The following is a 20,524-nucleotide window of genomic DNA, read 5'->3' as shown; positions in this document are numbered from 1 at the left end:
AAATATAGGCTTTTCTTTCTTTAAACAATTCTAATTTTACATTACACTAGTATGAATGCATTATAAAACCCACTGTTTAAAATGTATAAGCACTTCTGTCATTTCCTGAAATATGATTGGTTTGTAGTTCTCTTCTGCAATCTTCCAAAAACTCTTGAGTGTGCATGTAGGGGAGAATAAACAGGGTGAGTTTCTTGTTTTGTTTCAATGCTGCAAGGGAAAAAAAAAAAAAAAAGCAAAATTTCAAGGATTTAGGAGACTGCTTTTCATGTGACCAGGGACACCACTCCTGAATATAATAAGTGGGTGAAAAGATATTAGAGACTGGGGAAGGCATTGTTGTTTTCAACCCCCTCCAACACAGCATTACCAAAGCCAGGAAGAATCGTGTAGAGTTGGTAATAAGAACTGATTTTTACAGAAATCTGCGGCCAGATGCAGAAATTTATTGAATGCATTTATACATCATTCTGGGTGTGGGCTGTTTCTTCCAGTCCTTTACGGTTAGCCACCATCAGAGCGACAGTGTCATTGGTGTCCTCCTGTTTCTTTTGAAACAGACTTGGACAGAGTGGAGAGAGGTGGGGTAGGGCACGCACCTTCCCAGAAGATGGCTTTCAGAAATCCCGTTGGCAATTGCAGTTTTAAAGGCTTCAGCACAGGCGATGGAAGCACGAGTTTGGAAAATCTCTTCAGTTAAAGGAGGGCGGGTACTGGAGGCTCAGACATCTCTCCTCCTACCTGTTCTGCGGGCGGAGATCTGGGGATGGCGCCTGGAAAGCCAGCCTGGGGAGGAGGAAAGGAAAGATGGGAGACCTTCTTTTATCTCCAGTGCGTCACCCACGCGGCCCAGGGCAGGGCTGAGGGGTGGGGATGGGTGGCATTTGGGGGCCTGCTCCCCCCTCCCTCCTGAGACCCCCCCCACCTTTGTGCTCCAGCAGCCTCGGTTGCTATGGGAACGCTCCCGGCCCGCGGGCTCCAGTCGCAAGGACTGGGTAAGGGAGGGTGGGTCACCCCCTCCCCCGCCCTGCTCCCAACTCATTATTGTGTGTGTATGTGGGGAGGACCCAGGGGGCCCCCCAGTAATACAGAAGGAAGTCAGGGCAGCCCTCTCCGCCGTGTCTTCCCCGCCACCCCACTTCCCGACGACCCAGCAGGGCGGAGGGGCGGCGTGGTGTGAGTGTGGCTCGGCCACGCCCACAAGGGGCGGGGCACACGCTCCAGACCACGCCCCCCGCCGCAGAGTAACTGACACCCGGTCGGCGGTCGCCGGGACCCGGGCCTGCGCCGAGCACGTCACAGGAAGGCCCGGAGCGCGGCGCGGTCCGCAGGCGGGCGGCCTTCCACGCAGGCGCAGAACCAACCTCTTTTTTTTTTTTTCTTTCTTAAATCCCTCCCTCTCCCTCCCTCCCCCTACACCGGCGAACTGGGGCGGAGTCAACCCTGCAGTCGCGGCGGCGCGCCGAAGGGGGCGGAGCGGGGAGGGAGCGGGCGCGCGCTTCCGGAGTGACGCCGGGGAGCAGGCGAGTCGGGCGGATCGCGAGTGGAGCGGGCGGTCCGCAGCGCCTCTCTGGGAACCCGGGGGCCTTCCCGTCTCACTGATCCCGCTGGATTCTAAGGAACAGATCCGGGGCCCGAGGAAGGAGAGCGCTTGGTTTGCGGGGTGCTTCCGCCGCCGCCCCTGGCGCCCCGCCGCCGCCGCGGCCTGCCCGGCCTGTCAGTGTGCCAGCCCGCGCCCGGCGGGTCCTGCGGGCCGGGGTAAGCGGCCCGTCCCCCCCGGGGGCGGGGCGCGGGGGGAGGACCTGTCCCGGGGTGCACGGTTAGAAACCCATTTTCCAGCACGGGGAAACTGAGGCACGGCCCCACGACGGGGACCGACGGGAAGACACGTCGGGCCCCCGCAGGCCCCGGACCTCGGGTGCCGCTCTGGATGGATGGAGGGTGGCGGTTCCAAGTCCACCCCGGACCGGAAAGTCCGGGAAACTCTTCCCCTCCAGGTCCCCGCACGGAGCCGGAAGTGGAGCTGAGGATCGAGTGGGGGGGTGTGGGGGGATCAGTGATGGAGCCTGGAGCACAAGAGCTGGGGGGGGGGGGCCGAGGAGGGGCGGGGTCGATAGCATAGATCTAAATTGTGAAGGAAAGGGAGAGGGGAGGAGAACGAGGACCTGGGACGGCGGGGTGGGAGGGGCGGGATTGGGAGGGGCCTTCCCCCCCCCCAGCTCCCCTCCCCAATCGCCTGCGCAGCAATCACACAGACCCAGGGCACCCACGACTTGAAAACAGCTTGAATTGTGTTTCAGTTGGGGACACTGTGGGATGAGGTATATATTCTATATGCTCTATAGAGGACTCTCGCTAGACCCTCTTGACAGATATACTAGAGTATATATACTCTATGTACTCTATATATACTCCATATACTAGAGTATATATATTTTCTATTTACTCTTATGTACTCTATATATACTATATATACTAGAGTAGATATACTCTATATATTAGAGTATATATAACTACATACTCTGTATATACTCTATATATACTAGTATTATATAGAGTATAGAGTACATGCTCTATAAAGTATATAGAATATACTCTATATAGAATAGTATATATACTCTAGAATATATTCTATATACTCTACATATGTACTCTCTATATACTCTATAGAGCATATACAATATATACTCTAGAGAGATTTTAGAGGCCATTTCCTTTTCTTTTTGCTAGACCTGGGGGACTGGACACTGTCCATGAGCTTTTTTTTTTTTTTGCCCAAGGCTAGGACTGTACCACTTGAGCCATAGCTTCCCTTCTGGTTTTGTTTTTTCTATTGATGGGGCACTGTGGATGGAATCCATGGCTTTCACGTATGCTAGGCAAGCATTCAACCATTAAGCCACATTCCCAGCCTATAGAGGCGTTCTGAGGTGTAGATACTTCCTTTTCTCTTTGTGCCTTTGTTCAGTCTTTAGGGCTAGGAAGTGGTATTTACTCTTAAAACAAAGTCAGAAACCCCTAGCAAGCCAGGCACTCTGGACTGCTTGAAGAGAAAATTGGTTTTGTTTTGTTTTGTTTTTTAATCATCTCAAAGCTCTCTGGGAGTTTTCCTGAATGAATTAAGGAATTGTGTTTAGAAGTGATCTGAACAGGACAGGTCAGCAACTGCGATAGGATTGTGTGTGTGTCTGTGTTGAACACCTTTCAATCTTGCACACTTCCAAATGTGGCTCTTGTAAGAGTCCAGTTTACCTGTCCATCCATCTATCCATCTCTGAATCTATTTTATCTACCCATCTACCTATGCATCTGTCTTATCTGTCAGTCTGTTTTGTACTGGTTCTGGAGGTTGAATTCTGCCTGGACCTTGGGTCCTGTCGTAAGCAGGCAAAGTAATTGAGCAATAGGCAGGTAATATGATGCAACATAGTTTACTGATTTAACATAGCAGAGTTGACACTCTGTTCTAGTTACTATATTCTAGTCCTAACTTGCCTAATTCTATCCTGCCTGTCCAATTCTACTTTTGGTTTATTTGGTGGTTAATTGGAGATAAGAATCTGATGGACTTTCCTGTCCTGGCTGGCTTTGAACCTTCACCCTCAGATCCCAGCCTCCTGAGTAGCTCAACTTACAGGCATGAGCCATGGATATCCAGCTGAGAGTTCAGTTTTAAGTTAGCTTGTTGTACAAATAAACATTTGAAAGACACAGAGTCATTCTGCCCCGTGATATGTCATGTGAAATGCTAGCTTTGAGAGGCCTAAAATGAGGGAGACAGTTGGTGCTGGAAGCAAACACCAATAGTTCTTTGCTACTCTGAAACTTCTGTTCAAAGCCAGCTTGAACATGAAAGTTCGTAAGATTCATCTTCAAGTAATTGGGGAAAACAGCTGCAAAGTGGAGTTGTGGCTCAAGTTGTAGAGCTCTCTTCTTGATCAGGAAAAAAAAAACAACATCACTTTCATTTTTTTGGCATTTAATTGGAGATGAGTCTCATGGACTTTCATGCCTGGGTTGGCTTTGAACCTCAGTCCTCAGATCTCAGCTTTCTGAGTAGCTAGGATTATAAGTGAGCCACTGGCACCCAGCTAGCTTGTTATCTTTCTAAAAACAAATTCTCTTGTAAAGGTAGTCCTGTGTCCTTTTTGCTGGGTTTGTTTTTATGGAAATAGTGGTCTAAAGGCCAGGTTTAAAACCCACTTCCTCTAAAAGTAGTTTATGTTTGTATCTGAGGAAAGTTAGGGAGTGGCACTGAGTGGATAGAGTTGATAGTAAATGGATAAAGAGCTTGGTTTTGTTTTGCAGGGAATTTTTTTTTTTCCTGGGGTTTGAACTCAGGGCCTCAGCATTGTCCTTGGGTTTTTCCTCAAGGCTAGAGCTCTGTCATGTATGTGGTACCAAGAAATCGAACCCGGGTCTTCGTGCCTGCTAGGCAAGCACTCTACCACTAGACCAAAGTCACAGCGATGCAGGGAAAAATCTTAAACAGGAGTAGGATTCCAAAATTCTGAGTCCCTGCCTGAGGTTTGGCTCATATGGTAGAGTGGCATCTAAGCAAGTTGAGTGAGTGCCAGGTACTGTGTTCAAATCCCAGTACCATTAAAAAAACAGTCCTATCTCTTTTATTATGGCCATATAGTGTACAGTTATGCCTTTCTTGTTTCTTATTCTTTTGGAAACTTCTAATAAAATAAAAACAAAAAGAAATAGATTCTGCCTTTGAGAAATTTCCTCTTGAATAGTCTCCAGAAAGTTTACTAAAGTTTAGTAACTGTAATTTCAGTGGAACATCTGTAAGTATAGGATTCCCTGAACAAGTGGAAACTTTGAGAGCTGCTGGCAAACTAGCAGATTGGTTTCTACAAGTGGACACTTGACAGTGGTAGAGTTTCCTTTGTTCCAGATTGTTCTTGTTACACCTGTCAATCTTTTTCTTTTGTTGGTCGTGGGGCTTGAACTCTGGGCCTGGGTGCTGTCCTTGAGCTCTTTAGCTCAAGGCTATCACTCTACTCCTTGAGCCACAGTGCCACTTCTGGTTTTCTAGTGGTCAATTGGAGATAAGAGTCTCAAGTTCTTTTGCGCCCAGGCCAGCTTTGAATGGAGGTCCTCATATCTCAGCCTCCTGAATAGCTAGGATTACAGGAGTGAGCCACCACGCCCGGTGCATCTGTCAGTCTTGAAAGTAGGAAGTAAAGACTTCCCTTGCTCTGTCTTTTGGAAACTCACATTCATTTTATTGTGTCTATTATAAACCTTAGAGCTGCTACAGTGGGCTAGCCTCATAGCTCATTGCCCTTATATATCGAACACTGTTGGTCTTCCTTTCCCTCTCCTCCCCCCAGGCCCTCCACCTTCTCCTTCTAGTCCTGGGACTTCAACTCAGCTCGGGCAATGTCCTTGAGCTTTTGTGATCATTTAGTGGTTTGACACTTGAGCCACACTCCTTTTGGGGCTGGGGTTGTAGTGCTGTGCATTAAACAGGGCCTTAGGGTTACTAAACTTGAGCTCTATTACTAAAACCCTTCCCCCTCACCTGCTTGACCACGTCTTCATCTTTGTCGTTGTCTTCCTCTTCTTGGTCCTCTTCGTCCTCTTCGTCTTCATCGTCAGGCCTGGGCCTGGGCGCTGTCCCTGAGCTCTTTAGTTCAAAGCTATCACCCTACCCCTGGAACCACAGGGCCACTTCTGCTTTCCTAGTGGTTAATTGGAAATAAGAGTCTCGTGGTCTTTAGTGCCCGGGCTGGCTTTGAACCACGATCCTCAGATCTCAGCCTCCCTGTACCACTTTTGGTTTTCTGTTGGTTAGTTGGAGATAAGAGTCTCACAGATATTCCTGCCTGGGCTGGCTTTGAACTGTGATCCACAGAGATCAGCCTCCTGAGTCACTAGGATTACAGGCATGCATGAGCTACCAGTACCCAGCTTCCTCCTTTTTATTTCTTTTAAATAACTAGGCTTTTCATATTATCTTTGCAGTAATAACAGCATTACACTGAGGCCAAGTGATAATTTTTGGGGGGTCTTTTTTTTCTTTTTTTGGCCAGTCGTGGGGCTTGAACTCAGAGTCTGGGCACTGTCCCTAAGTTTCTTTTGTTGAAGACTAGCACTCGACCACTTGAGCCACAGTGCCATTTCCAGCTTTTTCTGTTTATGTGGTACTGAGGAATTGAACCAGGGCTTCATGCATGCTAAGCAAGCACTCTACCACTAGGCCACATTCCCAGACCTGATGTTGCATTTTATCTTGAAAGATACACTATAAATCATTTATACCTGACATCCTCTATTCCTGTTGTTGAACTGCTGAAAAGTTTCTTTATATTATTATTAGTTTAAAAATAGGCATGAATAACTTTAGTTTGGATTTTTATTTATTTTGGTTGTTATGGGTTCAAATCAGCCAGTGGGGTTGACTTAACCCTTCATCGTCTTATTTTCACGAATCTGCTAGTTAATTGCTTCCAGTTGTGTTTGGCTTTGGCTTTCCTCTTTTGGAGAATGGGGGTGGGGATAAGAGTTCTGTGCCCTTTTCACCGTGGAGACATGGTTTAGAATTCAGAGCTACATGAGCACAGGCTTTCAGAGATCTTGGTCCTTTTGTGCCTGGGCTGGCTTTGAACCTTGATCCTCAGATCTGTGTCCTGAGTAGCTAGGATTACAGGTGGGAGCCACCATTCCCCACCTGTGTTTCTTGATAAAGGTATGTCCCCATCACATACAATAAATCAATTAAATTATAATAAAATAACTTTTTGGGGTGTATGTGTGTTGGTCTTAGGGCTTGGACTCAGGGCCTGGGTTCTATACCTGAGCTTTTACTTGCTCAAGGGTAACTCTACTACTTGAGCCACAGCTCCAGTTCCAGCTTTTTGGTAGTTTATTAGAGATGAGTCTCACAGACCTTTCTGCCCAGGCTGGCTTCGGACCTCAGATTTTAGCCTCTTGAGTTGCTAGGATTACACATGTGAGCCATCTGCTCCTGGTTTAAAATACTCTTGATGTTTTTGTTTTGATGGCAGCTTGTGCTACTGTGTCAGCTTACCTGATTTCAATCTGTATTTTTCAATCTAGATCAGACCAAATATTGTTGGGCTTATTCACTCACGTAGCTGAGGGTGACATCAGATTTCTTCAGGATGCCTGCAGCGCTTGTAGAGAACAGCCAGGTTATCTGTGAAGTCTGGGCCAGCAATCTAGAGGAAGAGATGAGGAAGATCCGAGAAATCGTACTCAGTTATAGTTATATCGCCATGGTAAGTAACTCTATTCTCCTTGACTCACCTGTGTTAAATTCGTTTAGAATTGTGTTTAATGTGAGAGTCTGAAAAGAAAGAAAGCTGTGGTAAGTTAATCGTGATGGAAATTTGTGTTGTTTTTAATGAAATATCAGACAGCCAGTGTCTCTAAGGAAGCTGTCACTGCTAGCATCATAGATTTTTTTTTTTTGGTAATATCATTGTTTGAAAATCTTTAAAGCAGTTATGCCAGCCCTCTAAGGGCATATGTGTTCCTGAGAATAGTTGGACTACGTGCAACTATTTTTCAAGACTTTAAAAAACTGTTGTCAGGCCGGGAGTTTGGCCTAGTGGTTAAAGTGCTTGCCTAGCATGCATGGAGACCCGGGTTCGATTCCTCGGAACCACATACATAGAAAAAAGCTGGAAGTGGTGCTGAGGCTCAAGTGGTAGAGCTCTAGCCTTGAGAAAGAGTCCAAGGACAGCGCTCAGGCCCTGAGCTCAAGCCCAGGACTGGCAAAAAAACAAAACAAAACAAAAAAAAAAACTGTTGTCAAAGCCGGGCACAATGGCTCATGCTTAGTTACTTAGGAGGCTGAGACCTGAAGATCAGTGTTCAAAGCCAACCTAGGCACTAAAGACCTTAAGACTCTTTTCTACAATTAGCCACTGGAAAACCAGAAGTGAGGTGGCACTGTGGCTTAAGGGGTAGGTCAGTAGCCTTGAGCTGAAGAGCACAGGGACAGTGCCCAGGCCCAGAGTTCAAGCCCCATGATCGACAAAAAAAAAAAAAAAAAAAAAAAATTGTTGTCAACATGGATGCCAATGGCTCACACCTATAATCGTAGGGACTCAGGAAGCTGAGATCTGAGGATTGAGGTTCCAAGCCAGCCCAGGCATGAAAGTCTATGAGACTCTTATCTCCAATTAACCACTAGAAAACTGGAAGTGGCGCTGTAGCTTAAGTAGTAGAGTGTTAGCTTTGAGCTCAAGAGCTCTAGGACAGCAACCAGGCCCAGAGTTCAAGCCCCATGACCTCCCAAAAAAGAAAAAAAAAAAAAAAGCATTCAGAAACCATGAGACCTCATTTAAATTCCAGATTTCTGCCCCTCTGGAAGAATGGAAAGATCTGGTGAAAGAAGGCTCCCTTTCCTACCACTGAGTAGCTGGGGAGGGAGAGGGCCCCTGAAGAGAGTCCAGTGCTGTTATTGCAGTGCTCCTTACTGCTTTCACATCCAGGTCACCTTTACTCTTTTCCATTCCTAGCTAAATTTCGGTGATTCTTTTTCTTTTTTTCTTTTTGCTGGTTGTGGGGCTTGAACTCAGGACCTATGCACTGTCTCCTAGCTCTTTTCCTCAAGGCTGGCTCTATCACTTTGAACCACAGTGTCACTTCTGGTATTCTGGTGGTTTATTGGAGAAAAGACTCTCATAGACCTTCTTGCCCTGGCTGGCTTTGAACCGTGATCCTCAGATCTCAGTCTCCTGAGTAGTTAAGATGTCTAAGCATGAGCCACCAGTGCTTGGCTGTGATTCTTGCTTTATAGAGTAGTAGGTTGGTGTTCAGACTGTGTTCTTTTTCTAGTCGTTTTATTTAGGCTAAATGCAGTTTCTTGTTATTTATTTATTTATTGGAATGGCTATCTTGCTTCCCTGCATTTGTATTTTCATTCATATATTGTTCTCAACTCAGAATATAGCTCTCTAGCTGCTGTGGCCATTTCCTCAGGACTTTATATTTCTGGACATAGCTTCCTGTCCAGGGCTTCTTTAGTAGACATCATTAAGAACAGAATTGTGAGATAATTTTTTTTTTTTAAATGCCCAACCTCAGGCTTTATGCTGTAACTTTAAATATTTGTAGCTTCCACTGTTTTGTGAAACCTTATGGTAGAGGCTTTTTTCCCCCTCCCAGGACACAGAGTTTCCAGGTGTGGTGGTGCGGCCAATTGGTGAATTTCGTAGTTCCATAGATTACCAGTATCAACTTCTGCGGTGCAATGTTGACCTTTTAAAAATTATCCAGCTGGGCCTTACCTTCACAAACGAGAAGGGAGAGTATCCTTCCGGAATCAACACCTGGCAGTTCAACTTCAAGTTTAACCTTACGTAAGTATCTGAAACACTTCTCAAGGACATTCTTAGACTTCCCACACCTGGGCCAGGAGTTTGGCCTAGTGGTACAGTGCTTGCCTAGCATACATGAAAACCCAGGTTCAATTCCTTGGTACCACATACACAGAAAAAGCTGGAAGTGGTGCTGTGGCTCAAGTGGTAGAACTCTACCCTTGAGAAAGCCCAAGCTCAGGCCCCAGGACTGGCAGGAAAAAAAAAAAAAAAAAAAAAAGACAGTTCAGGGTTATAGGGGGTCTAGTTGAATGCTAAAGTACTTTCTGAGCATGTGAAAGGCTCTGGGTTCAATCCTTAGCACTGAGGAGGAGGAACAAAAACAACCCACATAGGAGTGGAGCTGCTAGCAAGCCAGTGTTTAAGTATTAGCATCACCAAAAGAAAAATGAGCAGAATAGACATTTTCCCAGAGAAGATGTACAAATAGCCAAAAGCCCACCAATACCTTCTCAACAGCATTAGTCATGTAGAAATTACAAACTCAGATGACACTGAGATACCAGAAACCCTCTGACCTAGTATACTATTTCCTTGTGTGTTTGTTTTTTGCCTGTCCTGGGGCTTGAACTCTGCCTGACCATTGTCCTTTGGCTTTTTCAAGGCTAGCCTTTTACCACTAAGCCACAGCACCACTTTTTTTTTTTGTGGATCATGGGGCTTGAACTCAGCCTGGGTGCTGTCCCTGAGCTCTTTAGTTCAAGGCTACCACCCTACCCCTGGGCCTGGGCATTGTACCTGAGCTGTACTCTTGAGCCAAGCCCCACTTCCAGTTTTCTAGAGGTTAATTGGAGATAAGAATGTCAGGTCCTTTTGTGCCCAGGATGGCTTTGAACCTTGATCCTCAGATCTCAGCCTCCTGAATAGCTAGGGGCTTTTTGTGGGTAGATGGTAACAAGGAATCGAACCTGGGTCTTCATGCAGGCTAGGCAAGCACTCTACCACTAGGCTAAACTATAGGCCCTAGTATACTGTTAATAATTAACAGAAGTACTATAACCTAAGTTGGGGTGGTATAGAGAACTTGGAATACATTATACATTGCTGTTGGGAATCTGTTAGGATTCTTTGAAAAATTTGAGAACAGTTTGTAAAGTTCTTAAGAGATTAAGCACAGTTACCCTATGACCCAGTGATTCTAGATTCTACTCCTAGATATATGCTCAAAAGAAATGGAGGATAAGAAGCTGAGAATGTGGCTAGTGGTACAGTGCTTGCCTAGCATGCATGAAGCTCTGGGTTCGATGCCTCAGTACCACAGAAACAGAAAAAGCCAGAAGTGGCACTGAGGTACAGGTGGTACATACAAAAGCAACTCAGGCACAGTGCCCAGACCCTGAGTTCAAGCTCCAAGACTGGCAAAAACAAAAACAAAAACAACAAAAAATAAAACATTTCTACTCTTGCCAGGCACTGGTGGCTCATACCTGTCATCCTTGTTTCTCAAGGGGCTGAAATCTGAGGATCAAGGTTTGAAGTCATGCCAGGCAGAAAAGACCATGAGACTTTTTTTTTTTTTTTTTGCCAGTCCTGGGCTTGAGTTCAGGGCCTGAGCACTGTCCTTGGACTTTCTCAAGGCTAGAGCTCTACCACTTGAGCCTCAGCACCACTTCCGGCTTTTTCTATATATGTGGTACCAAGGAATCGAACCAGGGTCTTTGTGCATGCTAGGCAAGCACTTTAACCACTAGGCCAAACTCCCAGCCCTTTTTTTTTTTTTTTTTTGGTACCGATCTTGGAGCTTGATCTCAGGGCATGGTGTTGGAGCTTGAACTAAGGGCCTTGGGCTCTGTTCCTGAACTTTTGTGCTCTCGGCTAGGGCTCCTCCACTTTGAACTACAGCTCTATTTTTGGCCTTTTGGTACTTAATTGGAGATCAGAGCCTTAATTAGACCTTCCTGTTTGGGCTGGTTTTGAACCCCAATCCTCAGGTCCCAGTCTCCTGAGAAGCTAGGATTACAGGTCTGAATTCCCAGTACCCGTCTGGGGTTGCTTTTTGAGGTGGTGAAAATATTTGATAATTGATTGTACAGCTCTGTGACTATATTCAAAAGCCACTGAATTTTGTGAGATGTGTGATATGTGAGTGAACTATATTTCAGTAAAGCTATTTAAAATAAAATGAAGTCTCTAGTCGTAAGTAGACAGTAATCTTTGAAGTGATCCTCTCCTTTAGTAGCTTAATGATTTTTGGTCACTCATTTCACATGTAATTAAGTTTCTTTGTAAAATAGGATGTTTAGTTCCTGCCATAATAAGGTAGCTAGATGTGGTGGCACATATTCTTCTTTTTGTTTTTTTTTTTGCCAGTCCTGGGCTTGAGCTCAGGGCCCGAGCACTATCCTTGAGCTTTCTCAGGGCTAGCGCTCTACCACTTGAGCCATAGCATCACTTCTGTTTTTCTCTATGTATGTGGTACTGAGGAAGGGAACCCGGTCTTGGTGCATGCTAGGCAAGCACTCTACCACTAGGCCAACTCCCAGGCCCCTGAGACTCTGTGCTCAAGGCTAGTGGTACACCACTTGAGCCACAGTGCTACTTCCACTTTGTGAGTGGCTAATTGAAGATGAGTTTCATGGCAGAGCCAGGGAGAGTGGCCTAGTGGTAGAGTGCTTGCCCAGCATGTGTGAAGCTCTGGGTTCAATTCCTTGGCACCATATACACAGAAAAAGCCAGAAGTGGCGCTGTGGTTCAAAGTGGTAGAAACATAGCCTTGAGCACAGAGAGGCTCAAGGCTCAAGGACTCAGGGATAGTGCCTGGGTCCTGATTCTCATGTCATGGGGACTTTTCTGTCTGGAAAACCAGTATCCTCAGATTTCAGTCTCCTGAGTAGCTAGAATACTGGTGCCTGGATAATTTATTCTTAAATTTTATTTGTCCATACTTCAACTTAGATAGCATTTGCTCTATTTAAAGTGTTAGCAATATTACTGGTTTTTTTTTTTTGGGGGGGGGGGCAGGGCCTAGCCACTGCCCCTGAGCTGCTTTTGCTCAAGGCTAGCACTCTACCACTTGAACCACAGTGCCACTTCCAGCTTTTTCTGTTTCTGTGATACTGAGGAATTGAACCCCAGGGCTTCATGCATGTTAAGCAAGCACTCTAGTACTAAGTCACATTCCCAACCCAGTATTATTGCTTTCTGTATATTTTTCATCATTTACCAGCTAAAAAGCACGCACTTTGCTTTTTTTTTTTTAGAGAGGATATGTACTCCCAGGATTCCATAGATCTCCTGGCTAACTCAGGCCTACAGTTTCAAAAGCACGAAGAGGAGGGGATTGACACTTTGCACTTTGCAGAGCTGCTTATGACATCGGGAGTGGTTCTCTGTGACAATGTCAAATGGCTTTCATTTCACAGGTCAGTCTTCAGGAATGGGCGTATCTCTCACTCTGGGCTGTGCTGGAGCTGGAACAGAATTTGTATCATTCTCAGTCTCACTGGCCCTGATCTGTGTATCAGCAGCAGTTATATTTATTCTCGTTTTCAAAACTTTTTTTTTTTTTTTTTGCCACTTGTGGGGTTTGAACTCAGGGCCTTGGCCCTGTCCCCTGAGCTGTTTTGCTAATCATCTACCACATTGAGCCACAGTGCCACTTCTGGCTTTTTCTGAGTACTTTATTGAAGAGTCCCACAGACTTTTTCTTACTTTGGTTGGGCTTTGAATTGTGATCCTCAGATTTCAGTCCCCTGAGTAGCTAGGTTTACAGCCAAGAGCCATTGGCACCCCAGCTTTTTTTTTTTTTTTTTGCCAGTCCTGGGCTTGAACTCAGGGCCTGAGCACTGTCCTTGGACTTTCTCAAGGCTAGAGCTCTACCACTTTAGCCTCAGCACCACTTCTGGCTTTTTTCTATGTATGTGGTACTGAGGAATTGAACCCGGGTCTTCGTGTGTGCTAGGCAAACCACTCTACCACTAGGCCAAACTCCTGGCCCCCCAGCTTTTTTTTTTCTTTTTTTCCTTTTCTTTTATTTTCTTAGAAATAATGTTTATTTGATACATAAAAATTAGATAATATAAAAGGCAGCAAATGAAAAGTAAAAAGCTTCTTCCTATCTGCACATTTCTAGCTCTTAGTTAACTGGAGATAAAAATTTCAGACTTTGTTGCCCAGCCTAGCTTTGAACCATGATCTTCACCTTTCAGCCTAAGTAGGATTGTAGACATGAGTCAACAAGTTTTTATTTTATTTATTTATTTAGTTATTTTTTTGCTATCCCTAGATCTTGAACTGAGCCTAGGTACTGTCATGAGCTTTTGTGCTCAAGACTAGGACTCTGCCATTTGAGCCACAGCTTCTCTTCTGGGATTTTATGGTTCTGTGGAGATGAGTTTCATGGATTTTTTTTGCTCAACTTGGCTTCAAACCACAATCCTCAGCTCTCAGTCTCCTGAATAGCTAGGATTATCTGTGTGAGCCACTGGCACCTGGCTAGTTTTGGATTTTTGGTAAATCTATATGTGTGGTTAGTAGCTTGTTCAGATGTAGCTTGTTCACATTACAGTAGGACATACTGCTTTGGAAGACTGAAAGTCTCTGACACAAGTAGCATTATAAGTTTTGAGAAATCATCTGGTTCAGTTCTCAGACCAGGTAACTGCTGCTTTTTTTCCCCCCTAATCTCCGTGCTTTATTCTTTCCTTACAGTGGCTATGATTTTGGCTACATGGTAAAATTGCTTACAGATTCTCGTTTGCCAGAAGAAGAACATGAGTTTTTTCACATTCTGAATCTTTTCTTCCCATCTATTTATGATGTGAAGTACCTGATGAAGAGTTGTAAAAATCTTAAGGTATGCAATATTTTTCTCAGTACTAACCAAAACAAAAAAGTAGACTTGGTGGGTGTCACACCTACGATCCACACCTGCTCAGAAGTCTGAGTTCTGAGGAGCATGTTCAAAACTAACCTGGGCAAGAAAATCTGTGCTAGAATCTATCTCTAATTCAACACACACACACTAGAAGTGGTGCTGTGGCTCAGTGTTGAGTGAAAGCTAAGGGACAGTGCTCAGGCACTGAGTCCAAACACACACACAAGCTTGCCATTTTGCTTTATTGCTATCTATTCAGCTTATATTCCTGAGTGCCTAATACATACCTACATTGTGTTATAATAGATATTACAGGGACCGGGAGTTTGGCCTAGTGGTTAAAGTGCTTGCCTAGCATGCATGAAGACCCGGGTTCGATTCCTCGGTACCACATACATAGAAAAAAGCCGGAAGTGGTGCTGAGGCTCAAGTGGTAGAGCTCTAGCCTTGAGAAAGTCCAAGGACAGTGCTCAGGCCCTGAGCTCAAGCCCAGGACTGGCAAAAAAAAAAAAAAAATAGATATTACAGAGCTGGATGGCACAGGTGTTTATGCAGAACTCTCTGCGTGGTCACCTGCGCACAAATTGATTGCATGACTTCTCCCACTCTAAGACAGGCATTCTTGACTTGAGGCCCTTCACCTAGCGGATAACTGTTTCACTAGCAAGAGGTGTATGTGCATTTAGTTCAGATTCTCAAGGGGAAATCGTTTTTTTGTTTTTTTTTTCCCCCAAGTACTGGAGTTGGAACTAAGGGCTAAATGCTTGCTAGGCAGGTGCTGTAGTCTTTGTTCCAGAAAGTTTGAGAAGTAACCATAACTTGTCTGGGATTTGCTGGCTTGGACAGGATCTGCACTTATTCTTCAGCCTTGTTTTATAGTAGTTTTGATTTAAAAGGGCTAAGTTTTAGCGGAAATAACAATATAGAAAAGAGGGCCAGGAGTTTGGCCTAGTGGTTGAGTGCTTGCCTAGCATGCATGAGGACCTGGGTTTGATTCCTCGCTACCACATACATAGGAAAAAAAAGCCAGAAGTGGTGCTGAGGCTCAAGTGGTAGAGCTCTAGCCTTGAGAAAGTCCAAGGACAGTGCTCAGGCCCTGAACTCAAGTCCAGGACTGGCAAAAAAACAAAACAAAACAAAACCAATATAGAAAAGAAATAGCTGGTGCAGGTGGCTCACATCTTTAATACTGGCTACGCAGGAAGCTAAGATCTGAGAATTTCAGTTTGAAGTTAGCTTGGAAGACAAATCTGAGACTTATTTTTTTTTTTTTGCCAGTCCTGGAGCTTTAACTCAGGGCCTGAGCGCTATCCTTAGGCTTTTTTTCTCAAGACTAGTTGGTCTACTTGAGCCACTGCACCACTTCCAGCTTTTTTTCTATGTATGTGGTAATGCAGAATTAAACCTGGGTCTTCATGCTAGGCAAGCACTCTACCACTAGGCCATTCTCCGGGCCCCAAATCTGAGACTCTTAAATCCAACTAACTTGTAAAAAGCTAGAAGTAGAGGTGTGGCATAAGTGATAGGGCTCTACGGTTGTACCAAAAAGCCACACAAGAGCTCAAGTCCCTGAAGTTCTAAACACAGTATGGTACTAAAAAAGAAATAAAAAGCAGAGTATGGCATAATGCATTATTTAGAGGGAGAAGGCCTAAAGATGGGCTTTGAGGTCTGTTAAAGTTAACCCACTACTTCCTGTACCACCATAAAGTAAACTCACAAATGGACTTAGCTGAGCCGGGTAGACTGGTGTGGTGTGTGTAGCAGTATCTGTTTTCCATCCCTCTCCAGGGGGGTCTTCAGGAAGTTGCTGATCAGCTGGATTTGCAGAGGATTGGGAGGCAGCACCAGGCAGGCTCCGACTCACTGCTGACCGGAATGGCATTCTTCAGGATGAAAGAGGTGAGCTCTGTCGTGGGGGAGCCTTTTGAAGGGATTTGCTGTGTGGAACATGGGTGACCTTTTCGAGCTGAAGTTCATTGAACATGTAGTTTGTTGGAAGGTGATGACACTTGGAAAGCAGTCGTGATAGCTCACTGTAGTATGACAGCCTATCACCTGTAGTTTGAGAGTCAAGAGTCATTCTGAAATGGAGCTGCTTCAGAAAACTCAAGTGTTTTCAGGTCTAGATTGGTACAGAATCTGTTCTTGTAATTTCATTTGTTTGTATTTCTTCTGATTTTTCTTTTTTGGTAGTCCCGAGGTTTGAACTCACGGCCTGAGCACTGTCCTTGGGCTTTCTCAAGGCTAGAGATCTACCACTTGAACCACAGCACCACTTCTGGCATTTTCCATCTATGTTGTACCAAGGAATTGTGCATGCTAGGCAAGCACTCTACCACTAAGCCAAATTCCCAGCCCTTTCTTCTGATTTTTTTTTTTACTAAAGTTATTCTGTGTTTACTGTAACTCACTTATAAGTAAATTTCTTTTAGTTTATATACCTATTCCGTCTTAAAATTTAAAGAAATAAAACTAAAATGGTTTTATTGACACATTTGAGAAATGAACCAGAATAATGTATGTGTAGACATGGATTTCCGTATTAGAGGTAACGTGTCCCTTTTGTTACTTTTTCTGGTCATGGTGCTTGAACTTAGGGCCCTTTTGCACTACCACTTTGAGCAACAGCTCTACTTCCAGTTTTCTGGTGGTTAAATGGAAGAGAGTCTTATAGACTTTCCTGCCTGGGCTGGCTTCAAACCATGATCCTTAGATCTCATCTTTATTTTTTTTGTTGTTCTGTTTTGTCTTCCAGTCCGGGGCTTGAGCACTATCCTTGAGCTTTCCTCAAGGTTAGAATTCGACCACTTGAGCCACAGTACCACTTCCGTTTTTGTTTTTTTTTTCAGTTGTGGCACTTGAACTCTGCGCCTGGGCTTTGTCCCTGAGGTCTTCAGCTCAGGGCTATGACCCTACCCTTGAGCCACAGCCCCGCTTCCCGTTTTCTAGTAGCTAAGTGGAGATAAGACTCTCAGTCTTTAGTGCCTGAGCTGGCTTTGAACCACAGTCTTCAGATCTCAGACTCCTGAGTAGCTAGGATTACAGGTGTGAACCACCACGTCCAGCTCCTGGCTTTCTTCTTTTCTTTTTTCTTTTTTGCCAGTCTTTGAGCTTTAACCCAGGATCTGAGCACTGTCCTTGAACTTTCTACCACTAAGCCAAACTCCTGGCCCTGTGGATAATATATTTATTATCTCACTTTTCCTAACAACTGTATTATCACCACCTGTAACCCCTTACAACCTCACTGCTTTTGAAATAGATCTGGCCTGTAATTAAGGTGGCCTTGAACTGGCGATCCTCTTGCCTGGGCTTCCCTCCCAAGTGTTGGGATGACAGATGGAGGTCACTGTGTCTGGTTTATGTGACTTCATTTTACACATCAGGTAGTGTGGAAGTGATTTTGTTCAGGCTACACAAGACAGGCTGGATCTAGAGGCTGGGCTGTTAACCACTGAGCTGCTGCAGAGCAGGCGCAGCTGTTGTAAACAGAGATCCTGGCACTGAAAGAGATGGAGATTTGGTGTGTTTGAAGTTGTTTCTGGCTGGCAGGCTTTTCGGAGCAGGAAGGGTGATTTGGCAGTGTTAGATGCTGTGACTCCTGGCCTGATTGTCTGTCCTGTCCCACAGCTGTTCTTTGAGGACAGTATTGATGATGCCAAGTACTGTGGGCGGCTGTACGGCCTCGGCACGGGGGTGGCCCAGAAGCAGAACGACGATTCGGACTCTGCTCAGGAGAAGATGAGCATGCTGGCTATCATTAACAACATGCAGCAGTGATGGCGGCTGTCCTGTGAGGCGGGCCTGCGCTCTGAACGGTGCTTCTCCTGTTCCGACTCCTACCGTCCCCAACACAAACGCTGGTTTTGAGCAAACTGTACCTACCATCTGCACTGAGCAGAAGGACTTTTGTTTTACTGAAGACAAAAAATGTCTTTATTTTAGATCCAGAAGGGAACTTGCTCTGAATTTGTAAATAGGTCGTCCTCATTCCTCTTCCCATGTCGCTCCTCTCTGGTTGCCTCCTGCCACCAGCATCCACAGCTCACTGACACCTTTTTATATACCCAGGACAAGTCCGAAACCAACTAGTAAAATGTATAGAACTCTTCTACCTGTTGTCATTCTTTTTTTCTTTTGAACGTGGTTGCTAATCTCTGATGAAGGTTCTCACTGATTCTCAGCTGAGCTGAGGGCTTCTAGGGAAAATGGCAGAGAACTGTGTTCTCAGGAAGTGAGTTACAGAATGTGAGTCTTTGCCTTTCCTCTTCTGTCACTTCTCAAAGACATTTGCTTTGCTGACACTTGGATAGTCTGTCTTTATGGAAATGAATTGTTCCTATGCTGATACGTAAAGACAGTTCTACTGAATCTGGCAGATTCCAGAATGCGTATTAAGGTGACTGAAGTGTTGTAATATCTGAGCTCCACGATGTCACTGAGATGTGCTGTCATTTATCATCTGAAGTCAATTTAAGTTGTCAATGAAATAGCCTAGGCTTCATCCTGAAGGAAATAAATAAGCTCAAATTTTGGGTTCTTAAGCCTGTAATTTTCAGCAGCACTCTCCTAGCAAGTCTCCATTTCCCCTGCCTTTCTGAAAGTTCAGCAAACCTGAGAAGATAGGGGGATGGAAGACTGTGCCAGTAATATGAGCCCAGAAAAGCAAGTTACTTGTAAAAGGCAGGCAGTCATTTGGTGTATTTGATATCCCACAATAGGGTGGGGCACTCAGGACTTTGTTTTATTAAGAACTAGTGATTTAAAAAGTAAATGGCTACTGAATGAACAGGTTTGACAAACACCCTTTGGAGTGGTAGAAATAAAAACTGGTAAGTCACTGAAGCAAATGACTAGTCTTGCAATTTTAAAAGCTTATGGAAAACTTAATTTGAAGTAATTAAAAAATGTCAAGTATTATCAGCTGGTATTTGAGATGCTTGTAAATGTTATTTATGTTTTTAATTTTGTAAAATAAAGATTTCTTTTTAACCACTAGCATGAAGATTTGGTCTTTCATGGCTATAAATGGATGGTTCTGGAAAGTAGTGTGGTTTAGAAATGTCTTGTCTCCATTGTCAAATTGGCACATGCAAGGAACTCTCTTTTAGGTCTGAGACTGGGACCTGAACCTGTCACATTTGCTCATTGGCTAGCTTTGCCTCCCAACTCCAATAGGGAGGTTTTAATGAATACTCAAGTAAGTGTAATTCTCTTTGCTTTTTATAGCCTTCCCATGAAAGCAGTTTTCATTTTACGATTTGGGCTTATTTATCATGTGGATTGGGCTTATTAAGTGAATTAACTTACTGAAATTCTTTAGAACAAATTAAATTGCAGCTTAGATTTGGCTTAAGACTTTACTTTTTTTTTTTTTTTTTTGCCAATCCTGGGCTTGAGCACTGTCCTTGGACTTTCTCAAGGCTAGAGCTCTACCACTTAAGCCTCAGCACCACTTTCGGCTTTTTTCTATGTATGTGGTACCGAGGAATTGAACCCGGGTCTTCATGCATGCTATGAAAAGCACTTTAACCACTAGGCCAAACTCCCGGCCCCAAGACTTTACTTTCATTCATTCATTTTTGTGCCAGTCCTGGGGCTTGAACTCATGGCCTGGGTGCTGTCCCTGAGAATGGTCTCTTACTCTCACTTAGCTTTTCACAGAAGGCTGGCATTCTACCATTTGAGCCCAACCTCCGTGTCTTGATGGTTAACTGGAATTAAATTTTGGGAAATTTTCTGCCTCTGTTAAGCTTTAAATCACTATTCTCAGAACTGAGAGTGAGTAGCTAAGTTTATAGATGTGAGCCACCAGCACGCTGCATGGCCTTTTCTTTCAAATAAAGCCTAGGGTTGTAAAGAATAGGAGTTGATTAATAGTTTACTTTTCCCTCATTGGTTTGAACTTGGCCTGGGCACTTTCCCTGAGCTTGGTCTGCTCAAGGATAACATTCTGCTACTTGAGCCACAGCACCACTTTTGGCTTTGTATTGGTAACTGAAGATTACCTGTCTGGGCTAGCTTTGAACCATGAGCCACCAGCACCTGGCTTAATTTGTTTCCTTAAAGACTTATAGCCGGGGCACCGTGGGCTCACATCGGTTCAAAGCCAGCCTGAGCATGAAAGTCTGTGAGACTCTTATCTCTAATTACCAACAGAAAACTGGAAGTAATGCTGTGGCTCAAAGTGGTAGAGTAGTAGCATTGAGTTGAAGAGCTCAGAGATAGCACCCAGGCCCAGAGTTCAAGCCCCACAACTGACACACACACACATACACAAAGAAAAGTGGATAGGAGCCAGTCACTAGTTCATACTGTAATCCTAGTTACTCAAGAGGCC

The 20,524-nt window shown here is 44.7% G+C and overlaps 1 protein-coding gene and 1 long non-coding RNA gene across 2 annotated transcripts; one reads left to right on the top strand and one right to left on the bottom strand.

Moving 5' to 3' along the window:
* Nucleotides 1-426: 426 nt before the first annotated feature.
* LOC150044749 (uncharacterized) lies at nucleotides 427-1,262 on the bottom strand. The gene is made up of 2 exons (XR_016533071.1): nucleotides 926-1,262; nucleotides 427-786 (listed from the first exon to the last, which is right to left on the bottom strand). It is a non-coding gene; the product is annotated as an uncharacterized LOC150044749 (long non-coding RNA).
* Nucleotides 1,263-1,357: 95 nt separating this feature from the next.
* On the top strand, nucleotides 1,358-19,182 carry Cnot8 (CCR4-NOT transcription complex subunit 8). The gene is made up of 7 exons (XM_090320973.1): nucleotides 1,358-1,758; nucleotides 7,075-7,256; nucleotides 9,154-9,347; nucleotides 12,566-12,727; nucleotides 14,016-14,160; nucleotides 15,973-16,083; nucleotides 17,815-19,182. Exons 2-7 carry the CDS (start codon nucleotides 7,140-7,142, stop codon nucleotides 17,962-17,964), a joined length of 879 nt encoding a protein of 292 aa, XP_090177099.1. The 5' UTR covers nucleotides 1,358-1,758; nucleotides 7,075-7,139; the 3' UTR covers nucleotides 17,965-19,182.
* The last annotated feature ends 1,342 nt before the right edge of the window (nucleotides 19,183-20,524 follow it).

This window comes from Megascapheus bottae, chromosome 29 (genome assembly GCF_031878675.1).
Source record: "Megascapheus bottae isolate mThoBot1 chromosome 29, mThoBot2.hap1, whole genome shotgun sequence".
Lineage (NCBI taxonomy): Eukaryota > Metazoa > Chordata > Mammalia > Rodentia > Geomyidae > Megascapheus > Megascapheus bottae.
The sequence above is the reverse complement of the archived record's forward strand: the minus strand, read 5'-3'. Positions and strand labels throughout refer to the sequence as shown.

Bases quoted from the DNA above. Each gene is read 5' to 3' on its own strand.
- Cnot8 (XM_090320973.1), top strand. From the start codon at position 7,140: ATGCCTGCAGCGCTTGTAGAGAACAGCCAGGTTATCTGTGAAGTCTGG. The intron at 7,257-9,153 runs GTAAGTAACTCT...TCCCCCTCCCAG, and splicing joins GTTATAGTTATATCGCCATG to GACACAGAGTTTCCAGGTGT. The intron at 16,084-17,814 runs GTGAGCTCTGTC...CCTGTCCCACAG, and splicing joins CATTCTTCAGGATGAAAGAG to CTGTTCTTTGAGGACAGTAT.